This window comes from Hemibagrus wyckioides, linkage group LG13 (assembly GCF_019097595.1).
Source record: "Hemibagrus wyckioides isolate EC202008001 linkage group LG13, SWU_Hwy_1.0, whole genome shotgun sequence".
NCBI classification, from domain to species: Eukaryota; Metazoa; Chordata; class Actinopteri; order Siluriformes; family Bagridae; genus Hemibagrus; species Hemibagrus wyckioides.
Window position 1 is genome coordinate 14,041,435 of NC_080722.1, and position 10,775 is coordinate 14,052,209.

Below are 10,775 nucleotides of genomic sequence, written 5' to 3' on the forward strand. Positions count from 1 at the left end.
GTAATTTTCTACTTTACATCCTCATTAGAGTAAGGAGGCAGAAACCTACCATCATTTCTGAGTCTTACTGAGGTAATCTCTCATGGTATAGGACTTCAAATCAAAAGTAAAATGTTTCTCCAGCCAAGCTTTCAATTATTAAATAAATAAATAAATAAATAAATAAATAAATAAATAAATAAATAAATAAATAAATAAATAAAAACATGCGATTTAAAAAAAATGTTTACTATGGGCAGAAGAATATATTTACACATACATATACACTATCTTCCCAAAAGTTTTGGGACATCCATCCAAATTATTGAATTCAGGTGTTGTTTTTCAGGGATTGGGTTTGGTCCCTTAGTTCCAGTGAAAGGAACTCTTAATGCTTCAGAATACCAAGATATTTTGGACAATTTCATGCTCCCAACTTTGTGGGAACAGTTTGGGGATGACCCCTTCCTGTTCCAACATGACTGTACACAGTGCACAAAGCAACGTCCATAAAGACATGGATGAGTGAGTTTGGTGTGGAGGAACTTGACTGGCCTGCACAGTGTCCTGACCTCAACCAAATAAAAGACCTTTGGGATGAATTAGTGCAGAGACTGTGAACTAGGTCAAAACTGTGATGTCTGCCTTTACATGCACATGAATGTAATATTGAGTTGGCCCACCCTTTACAGCTATAATAGGTTCAACTATTCAGGGAAGGCTTTCCACAAGGTTTAGGAGTGTGTTTATGGGAATTTTTGACCATTCTTCTAGAAGCACATTTGTGAGGCCAGGCACTGATGTTGGACGAGAAGGTCTGGCTCACAGTCTTCGCTCTAATTCATCCCAAAAATTGAGGTTGAGGTCAAACTCACTCATCCATGTCTTTATGGACCTTGCTTTGTGCACTGGTGTACAGTCATGTTGGAACAGGAAGGGGTCATCCCCAAACTGTTCCCACAAAGTTGGGAGCATGAAATTGTCCAAAATGTCTTGGTATGCTGAAGCATTAAGAGTTCCTTTCACTGGAACTAAGGGACCAAACCCAATCCCTGAAAAACAACACCTGAATTCAATAATTTGGATGGATGTCCCAAAACTTTTGGGAAGATAGTGTATATGTATGTGTAAATATATTCTTCTGCCCATAGTAAACATTTTTTTTAAATCGCATGTTTTTTTTTTTTTAATTTATTTATTTATTTATTTATTTATTTATTTAATAATTGAAAGCTTGGCTGGAGAAACATTTTACTTTTGATTTGAAGTCCTATACCATGAGAGATTACCTCAGTAAGACTCAGAAATGATGGTAGGTTTCTGCCTCCTTACTCTAATGAGGATGTAAAGTAGAAAATTACAGAGACTAAGTGATCTGACAGCTGGATATTAGTTGTTCACTGGAACTAAGGGGCTAAGACCAACCCCTAAAAAAAAACTACCTGAATTCAGTGATTTGGAGTGGTGTCCCAAAACATTTGGCAGCACAGTGTGTGTTCATCCTGCTGTTAGAGTTTACTCAGAATCAGAGTTTGAATAGAACTGGTTTTGTCAGGGCGCCTGTTAATTGCGCATGCGCATTGAACATTGGTTAAAAAAACCTGCTAGATTGTTCGTTGCCACGTGCGGAAATTACATACGTGAGGTAAAATTGTTCGTGATAAACTATGTGTATATATATATATATATACATACCAGCAGCATCAACGTAGGGAAGGTGTTTCACTGTGTTATATGGTGAAAATGCTATTTGACATGAAGCAAGCTGAGTCATTTTCTAACTTGGGTTACGTTATCTCAACCGTCTTCGTTTGCTAGCTTTTAGAAGAGGTGGTGTTAACGCTAATAGTTATATTTTATTTCTATAACATATACAGCGCTTGCTAAAACCTATGTGTTTAAATATGTTTTAATTATATAATTGGAGTTGTTTTCTGGCCTAATTGGCGGCATTACGTAGCGGATGATGCTAAATTGACCGTCTTGATTGTTGAGTATAACTCATGTAATTTATACACGTGACAGTGATTGAAAAAAAAAAAACATCTTTGTCAGCCAAAATATTAGTTAATGTTGCCTAATTATACTTTAAAAACACAAAGTACGTGTTTAAGATTTTTTTATTTAACACACAGAATGAGCGTTGGCGAAAAACATGGCGAATCAGTGACTCGGTTCTTTTCGCTCGGTTTAATGATTCGACTCATTGTTCAATTCATTAAGTTCGTTTCATAGAAGGCATGAGGTGTGTGAGAAATAAATGCACTTATATTAATGTATAAAAATAATGTCGCCATATTTCAGCAAGTGCAATTTGTATTATACTTTCCATCGTATTACATATGCATACACAGAGAAAAAAATCATATATAAATACATGTAATATATATATATATATTTGGCAAATAAAATTATTCTGATTGTTTTGATCCCCATTTTAAAGATTGGGGGAAAACAAATAATAGTGGTTGCCAGCATACTTACTGAAGTTTAAATTGCTCTGTACAGAGTAGAGACCAACGTCCAGGATGAACCGTGCCTTTTCACCATCGCTGGTCAGACCGACCCTGCCGTTGAGAAGACCTGCATCAAGTCCAGGTTTAGTGACACCAAGCATCGTGACTCCTGTAATTAACAACCAGGGTGCCTGCTTACCTCAAGCACGGTCTCTGTTGACTGGTAGCTCAGATGGTAAACTGAACACCATAACGCAATTTGTACAGTGCTCCTTCTGAACTCCTATTAAAATATTAAATAACATTTATTTATACTTTCATTTCAACCCCTTAAAGCTGAAGGTAGCAGAAACGAGAAAGAGTGGATGCCTGTGAGAGACAACAGTGCTGTGTGTATCTGGTCTTTTTTTTATGTTTTCAGTGAGTTGTATTTTTACTATGCAAAACTGTTTATCTGTGTAATGTATGGGAATCTTTGACTTTCACAGAGAGCTGGATCTGTGTCTGCTCCAGTTACAGTGAGCCTGTGTAATTATTGCAGTAAGCAAGGTAGATGCTTTTGTTTAAATCTACACAGTTCTTTCTGCTTCATAAGAGTATGAACAAATTCGGTGCTTTTACGGGGGTGTATATGTCTGAATCACTGCGCTAATGTGTTTAATCCTAGGTAATCTTAAGTGCACAGGCTGCAAAAGGACTTGCTACTGCTCGGTAGCTTGTCAGACAGAGGACTGGAAGGCCCATCGCCACATTTGTAAACTAAGTGCTCAGGAAAACACAGCAAGGTAGTACAATACAGAATATAGTGTTGTGGATATAATTAGTTTTTTTTCATTCTGTATATGATTATATTGTTTTATGTTGTTTTCCGTCAGTGACAAACCAAAGGAGTCCCTGACCCTACCTGGACATGGAGCTAGTGTTTTAGAAAACAAAGTAGTATTTCTTTCAGTTTCTCATTGCATTGCTTTGTTGTTAAGAATATAAATATGCATGTGAACATCTCGTTGCATGGAGCTATATCCTTCTTAATTAATTAACTAATTTATTTATTTATCTATCTATCTATATATATATTTATTTATTTTTGCCAGGTGAACAAGAGTCATGTGGTTGAATCAAAGAGAGTTTACCTTCGGGATTTACGCAAGAACAACATCTCTAAGGGAGATGAATTCCAAGTAGTTTTTTCATGTAGTCTTCTGCATCATCTTGTGCTTTTTTTGTTGCTATGTTCCTAAACCATTCTGTTTGCATTCAGGCAACCGTGGTGGAAATGCGGACCCCTGGGAAGTTCTTCATCCACATCCAGTCGATGGAAATGCTTGAGACCCTAAAGAACATCACTCTAAATCTACAGAAGGCATACAGTGGTTCACTTGTGTCTGAGTACAAGCCCGAAATTGGGGAAATCTGTGCTGTGAAATACTCTTTTGATCAGGTCATTCATAATAGAGCTTTTAGTAGTTCACATTAACTGAGAGAATTAAATTGTAAGATATCAAAAGTGGATGATTTTTTATATTGTATGATCTGTAGATTTTCTTCACAACCCACAATGCTACAGTTTTTTGCCTGTAAATACAGTTGATTAAGATTATTTAAAGCCATATTTTGTTTATATAGATGATTATAACAGTTCTGCCAGTCATTGACTTCTAATCTAGAGTAATCTAGAGCTATGTTTGGAGCATGTCGGATCTGCATATTATTACCATGATTTCTGTAGAAAACACTGATTTTAATTATTTCTTGTCTCATTTCAGAATTGGTATCGGGGTCAAATTGAGTCTGTTGATTTGAATCACCACACTGCCAAAGTGCTTTACATAGATTTTGGAAATGAAGAGGAGGTCAAATTTGACCAGATATGCCCCATGTCAGCAAATATTGATGCTGCACCATCATGTGTAGGGTTTTCTGCCTATCTGATAGCATGGTTTCTTTGATTGCTTGTTTGTTAAATCTCATTCCATCTGCTGTAATGGCTAACAAGAGTTTTGTATTATGAACTTAATGTTGCAGGCACTACAGTGTTGTATTGCTGGAGTAACTGCAATCATGAGCAGTTGGACAGGCGAATGTTGTATTGCATTGAGGCAGCTGGTTGCTGGAAAGAGTCTGACTTTCACTGTGGTGGATGTCCTGTACAGCTCTGTGCTTGCTGTAGATGCGTCTCTGTCCACACTTGGTAGAACAAAAACATTTTGCGTATCAAAATGGCTAAAAATTGTAACATTTTAATCGAGTTTTAATTTGCCCACAGGTAAGAATCTGAGTACTTTCCTAATTGACCAGGGCTATGCAGTGAAGGACAGCACTTCCACAAAGCCACAGATCAAGCAAGATATCAGTGAGTCAGTTGTTTATCTGTAGAAGTTGGTGAATTTGTTTATTCTTTCAATCAGTGCTATTTGTTATTTTCTTTTAAGATTCTTTAATGACTGCATCATTTGAAAACTTCAAGCGTTTGGCTGATGGGAAAAATGAGAACACTGAGGCACAGCCACCCGAACCTTTGAGTCAAGAGGTTGGAGACATCTTCACAGCTATAGTCACCCATCTTCAGTCCCCATCAGAGATCATCTGCCAGAAGCTAGAAAATGCCAGTAAGAACATTCTATCCCAGTTTAACCAGTTAGAGGCAGATGAGCCAGTGAGAGTCTTAAAACAAGTTTGATTAAACTCTAGACACAAACATGGCCATATGCCATCATGTTAATTGTTCTCATGGTTTTCCTGTCTAGGTGTTATACAGCAGTTACAAAAAAGTTTGAGAGAACAGTGTACCAAGACTCAGGCCAGTGAGAACTTTCGACCTGCTCCTGGAACTATCTGCTGCTCTCTTTTCTCAGGTGAGGCCAAATCTATAAAGGACTTTTAAGGTTATTGTGGCCTGGCTATCCAGTAATATAAATGTTGGTCTATTTTTTTGTGTTCCTTTACAGAGGACAATCAGTGGTATAGGGCCAAAGTCTTGGCATATTCCTCTGAGGATCGTGTGTGTGTGGGTTACATAGACTTCGGGAATTCAGAAGAGGTGGTGTTGAATCAGTTGCGTCCTATCAATATGGATCTGTTAGTTTTGGCTTCTCAGGCAATCCCATGTGCCCTGGCAGGTAAAGAAAAACAATTTGGGACTTTCAGGAGGTGCTTTCTGTCAGACAGCTAATCAAGTGTTCATTTGAACAAGTTAAAGTAAAACCAGTGTTTTATAGATGTTGTCAATGGAATTTAGTTGTTAAGTAAATATTTAACTTAATAATTGATTATTAATTGAAAGCATATGCTGTATTTTTTTCCTTTGTTTCCAGGTATTAAGCCCATTTCACATGTGTGGTCAGAGGAGACAGTTGTAACGCTGAAACAACTGGTCTGTAACCGCTTCCTCCGTGTGGAGATTCTTGGAGAGCGAGATGGAACAGCTTTAGTCGCTATGGTTGATGAGTCCAGTGATCCTCAGACTAATGTAGCTGAGCTGCTGGTTGCTACAGGTCATGCTACTGTTGGGGAAATGGAGACAAAAAAAGAGGACGCATGTGAAAGTGCTGGTAAGTCTAAAGAACGTATTTAGGTTCCTGTCTCATTCAAGGCAGATCACGTCACTGCAACAATATTCTTTTAATGTTATGGAGTAAAAGCTGTGTATAGAATAACACTCTATCATAGTTTTTCACACAATATACTGTTACACCAGACCATCAGTTGCTCCTGTGTTGCTTCCAAGTTGATTATCTGTAAGCAGACTAATAAATGCGCAAAATATTTATCAGCTTAAAATTTCCTCGTAGTCTACTGACAAATGCTACCTATTTCATATTTTGCATTTCACCCTATTAACACTTATTTTCTTTTTATTGAAAAAAAGAAATCGCTCTTTATTACTGCATTGTGATGTTGCACTACACACTGTTTTTCTTCTCCTGACAGATGACAAATTGGAGTGGTCCTGTGCAGAACTCCCCACTGATGGCCAGAAGGTGGTGCTAGTGATCAGTGTACTAGAAAATCCTGGACAGTTCTACTGCTATAATTACAGTGCAGATGGTATGGTTCTCCCTGTCTGTCTGTTTATTGTTCTGCAAAGCATTGATGCTGTGCTGACAGTCAGGAATATCTTTACTTTTATGTGTGACAGTCATGCAGACCATGGCAGAGTTGTCCACTGCTCTGATGAAGCACTGTGAGGCTGATGGGACTCCTTTTAACCCTGTTGTTGGAGAACCCTGTTGTGCTCGCTTCAGTGGTCAGATACATGTCTCTATTCATGATTTTATACAATGTGTGTAATTTTGTACCTGTTAAGTACATTTTTTTATTGTTATTTTTATTTTGCTTGCCTAAATTCCATGAAGAAATTTAAATTTCAACTCCTTTACTCTTTCCTCAGATGGGAACTGGTATAGGGGTGTGATGCAGAGTCTTGAGGGAGATGGAACTGCTAAAGTGTACTTTGCAGATTATGGGAACACTTGTAATATACAAATAGCCCATCTACGAGCCATCAAACCTAGTCTCCTCAAACACCCTTTCCAGGCCATATCTTGTTGGCTTGCAGGTATATCTTGTGTGAAGTGTTTCTGTTTCTTAGTGTGATTTAAGCATGTATTTGGCTTATCGATTGTACCAGCACAAAAGAATGTGGGTGTTACATGGCAGACTTGGGTATTGCTTAGTTAAATATTGCCCATGTTCTGCCTAACCCCATTTCCTGTAGGACTTGAGCCTGTAGGAGGGGAGTGGAGTAAGGATGCAGTGCAGAAGTTCCAGACTCTGTGTGTGGGGAAGCAGCTCACCGGGAGAGTGGTATCCGTCACTGAGAAAGGTTATGGAGTGGAGCTGGAGTTTAGTGGCCACAACATTGCTGCTGTACTCATCGCGGAACAACTCGCCAAACCTTCAGGACAGGAGAAGAAGCCTGATTCACAAGTAGCCTCATTCAGTGAAACTGCAGAAGTATCGTCTGCACCAGTGTCTGCTGAGAATCACTCTTGCTCTGAGCAGCCAGTTAAAACCAGTGGACAAAAACTTGCTCCATCACATACCGGCCCATCAAATGAATGCAAGTTACACTGTACCTGTATTATATGAATTTCTCCAGATCAAATGTATAAGAAAAAAGTTTATAGAGTTTCCTACTGTTAATTTACTTTTAAATGTTTTATAAATCATTTTGATTATTGACTGATTATAATTTGAGATGTGTTTTTTAAACGTAGCGGTTTCATTTCCTCTGGACTGGAAAACCGTAGATTTGCCTCACAGTGAAACTTTCCAGCCTCAGGTGGCAGCAGTGACCAGCCCAAGTCTCTTCTATGTGATGAATCCTAGAGAGGGTGTGAAATTCTTTAAATGTGAAACATATTTATAGTATTTTTACAAAATATTAATAATTGTTATACATTTTTAATTGGTGGTATCCCGATCAGTATCAACAAAATTTGGGGTTGGACACTTGTTTGCTTTTGTCCTTGTGGCACAGATAAAAGTATGTACTTAATATTCTGCCTTATATTTAGAATGGATTTTAAATGCTGTGTTTTATTACCTGTTCCTGATACAGTGAACATAGAGAAGTTGCAGAGTGTTATGACGGATGTGATGAGGTATTGCAGCAAACAGACGCTGCCCAACCAGAGCATGCCTTTACCTGGAGCAGCCTGCTGTGCTCAGTTTTCAGGTCACTCACTTCTGAAATTTCAACCAGTACATTAAAACACAGTCGTGCTAAAAACAACCTACTAACGAACACCCCAGACTTATACACAATAAAACTGTGTCCAGTTGCTTTTAAGTGATGAGTTCTGCAACAATATTTCTTCTAGGCTTTGAAGTAACATTTTTTCCCGTAATCAGGGGTGATGTCTCAGAAATGGACCTTTTTCTGTGTAATAAAAAAAGATTTACTATTAAACACCAGGTGACACTCAGGAAAGACCGCATTGTAAAACTTCAGTGGTGGAATTCTGGATAAAGCCAATAATTCCATGCCTGTCCTAAAATAATTACATGCTTCTAGTGTGCACCTTTGCTCTTAGATCAGTATGGAGGAAAGAATTGTGGCAAGAATTCCATTGTAGTGCGAAAGCTTAAGTTTTAGGTTTGTTTATATTTGGCATTGGCTAATTATACAGAAGAGTGACCTTGAAGCTATCTTTAACAGTCACAGAGTGTTTTAATTAGCTTTGTATTTATAATGTTTAAATGTTTTTTTTTAATCAGGTGACAAAAACTGGTACAGAGCTGTTGTGTTGGAAGCTACCAGCACATGCGCAGTTGTGATTTATGCAGACTATGGGAACATTGAGAGGGTTTCTGTCTCTAGCCTCCTGCCAATCCCGAAAACACTTCTGCAGCAGCCCTTTCAAATAGCTAGATGTGCTCTTTCTGGTAGGAAAACCTTTTAAGGTTTTTTTTTTTTTTTTGTCAGTCAGGGCACACCCTTGTTGAAATCCATAATGCTGCTAAATCAGTATAGCTGATTTAGTGTCTTGTAAACTTCTTTTTCCAGGTAAAAAACACTTCCCAACTATGTGGCCTCCTGAGGTCCTGGAGCTTTTTGGTATACAGATGAGTGGCAAAGTACTGGCGACTGTAGATCATTTTGATGGCACCTTTAACTTGCTAAATGTTACCAAGCCCACAGCCCAAGGAGGAACCAACATTAACGCCATTATTTTAGAGGCACTGAAGAAATCTGGCAAGTCCAGCATAAAATCGCTGACCCAAGACACACAGGCTCAGGGATATGAGCCGACACAGGCTGGTGTTGCATCCTCTGCCTTAGTTGATAACTTATCTACAGACACAGAGAAGCCCGAACCTCAAAGTCAGAAGAAAGGTACCTATCTATTCACACATTGATTTTGTGAAGAATTTTTAATTTGACACCCGCTTTACAGTGAGTCAGAAGGAAGTTGTTTCTTTGAAAATTCACCAGCAGCTCCTGACTCCAGCCAAATATGTGTACATGAGTTCTGTAGTTAAACTCTTCTCAACTGTAAACTTTCTTCTTAACTAGATAACCATACTAAGTTCCACAACTCAGCTATCATCTGTCATTTAACAAACATTTTGCTGTATCAGAGAACAAATAACTAAACTATTCAGGAAGGAAAAAGCATCCATTTTCTGGGTTATAGTATCACTTTCCCTGCAAAGTAGTTTATTTCCTCATGTTCCTGCTCTTTCTCTCCCCTCCTTAGCTCTCATCTATCATTGTAGAGTTGGACTTGTATAATGTTATAATGTCAATCTATATACCTTTTGACACTTTACAGATAAAGTAGCCTGATTAGCTGATCGGTTTTTGGTGATTTAAACAACAAAAATATTAATAAATTATACTTTTAAATAGCTACAGATCATTTAAGAAGTCTGATCAAAGTGGAAAAAACATTCTCTTGATTTAAGTGCACCGGTGCTGTTCCATCTGTATGTCTTTCCCACCCTTCACCTCTTGTCCTGAAGCTCTTCTTTAGCTAGACTATATTGTAATCCCCTAGAGAAGTGCAATTATTTTTTCTTTGTCTGATTTCAGAAAATGCAGAGACAACCGATGCCGGCGCAGAAAAGGGTGACCCACAGACCCCTAAAGAGTCAGTGACTAACAGTAACGGTGGGTTTCATTAACAACCTGAGGACCTGCTAACTGTGATAGATTGTTGGTTTATGATATTTGTTGAAATTGGTGTGAAATGATTGGATTCTTCTCCATCTAATGATGTTGCTCTGTTTACAACCTTTATACCCATGCTATTGGTTTATTTTAGCAGCTTCTGCTTCGTGCTGTTGCGTGTCCCTTGAACAGAAGGTAAAAACTTTCTTCTTTCCAGTGCATTCATTTTTACTGTCTAACAACTTTTTTTTTTTAACCAATTGCCTTCTAAAAACCTTTTTCTTTCTTTCAATATTATTTTTCCCCAGATTGCCCAGATTGAGGAGTTGCTCCTTCTGCTTGTGAAGCAAATGGGTGTAAGCCCAAAGTAATTTATGTACTAAAAGTAGTTAGTAAAACACATTACTAAAAGTAAAACACGTTACTAAAAGTAGTTAGTAAAACACATTACTGAAAGTAAAACACGTTACTAAAAGTAGTTAGTAAAACACATTGTGTGAATATAGAGCAGAGTTCATTACTGCTTGTCTGTCTCTCATTTATCTTTTTTATTATAATAATTTTGTCAAATCAGAAAACTTCTCCTTTGTGAAACACTCGTTCACCTTGTTCTTGTTGCTTTTAGTTACAGTTTTAATAAAGTTATTTGCATTGTTTTGGATTGTTGTTTTTCTACTGCAGTAAAGATGTACAGTGCTGACATTTATTTCAAGTAATTTAAT

At 37.8% G+C, this 10,775-nt stretch overlaps 1 protein-coding gene across 3 annotated transcripts; it reads left to right on the forward strand.

The window, feature by feature from the left end:
- Positions 1-1,570: 1,570 nt before the first annotated feature.
- On the forward strand, positions 1,571-10,672 carry tdrd1 (tudor domain containing 1). Of its 3 annotated transcripts, none has more exons than XM_058406787.1 (26): positions 1,571-1,624; positions 2,488-2,670; positions 2,772-2,824; positions 2,924-2,984; positions 3,103-3,220; positions 3,311-3,371; positions 3,530-3,616; positions 3,697-3,876; positions 4,202-4,345; positions 4,461-4,626; positions 4,702-4,788; positions 4,868-5,044; positions 5,183-5,290; positions 5,384-5,554; positions 5,750-5,986; positions 6,366-6,482; positions 6,574-6,717; positions 6,826-6,993; positions 7,153-7,497; positions 7,655-7,771; positions 7,999-8,115; positions 8,658-8,825; positions 8,947-9,276; positions 9,976-10,053; positions 10,208-10,248; positions 10,362-10,672. In XM_058406787.1, exons 2-26 carry the CDS (start codon positions 2,508-2,510, stop codon positions 10,422-10,424), a joined length of 3,501 nt encoding a protein of 1,166 aa, XP_058262770.1. In that variant the 5' UTR covers positions 1,571-1,624; positions 2,488-2,507; the 3' UTR covers positions 10,425-10,672. The 3 variants fall into 3 exon arrangements, with proteins under 3 accessions (XP_058262770.1, XP_058262771.1, XP_058262772.1); XM_058406788.1 differs by having other exon boundaries at positions 10,211-10,248; XM_058406789.1 differs by having other exon boundaries at positions 6,574-6,681.
- Positions 10,673-10,775: the final 103 nt, after the last annotated feature.

Bases quoted from the DNA above. Each gene is read 5' to 3' on its own strand.
- tdrd1 (XM_058406787.1), top strand. From the start codon at position 2,508: ATGAACCGTGCCTTTTCACCATCGCTGGTCAGACCGACCCTGCCGTTG. The intron at 2,671-2,771 runs GTAAACTGAACA...AACCCCTTAAAG, and splicing joins GTTGACTGGTAGCTCAGATG to CTGAAGGTAGCAGAAACGAG. The intron at 8,116-8,657 runs GTCACTCACTTC...TTTTTTAATCAG, and splicing joins CTGCTGTGCTCAGTTTTCAG to GTGACAAAAACTGGTACAGA.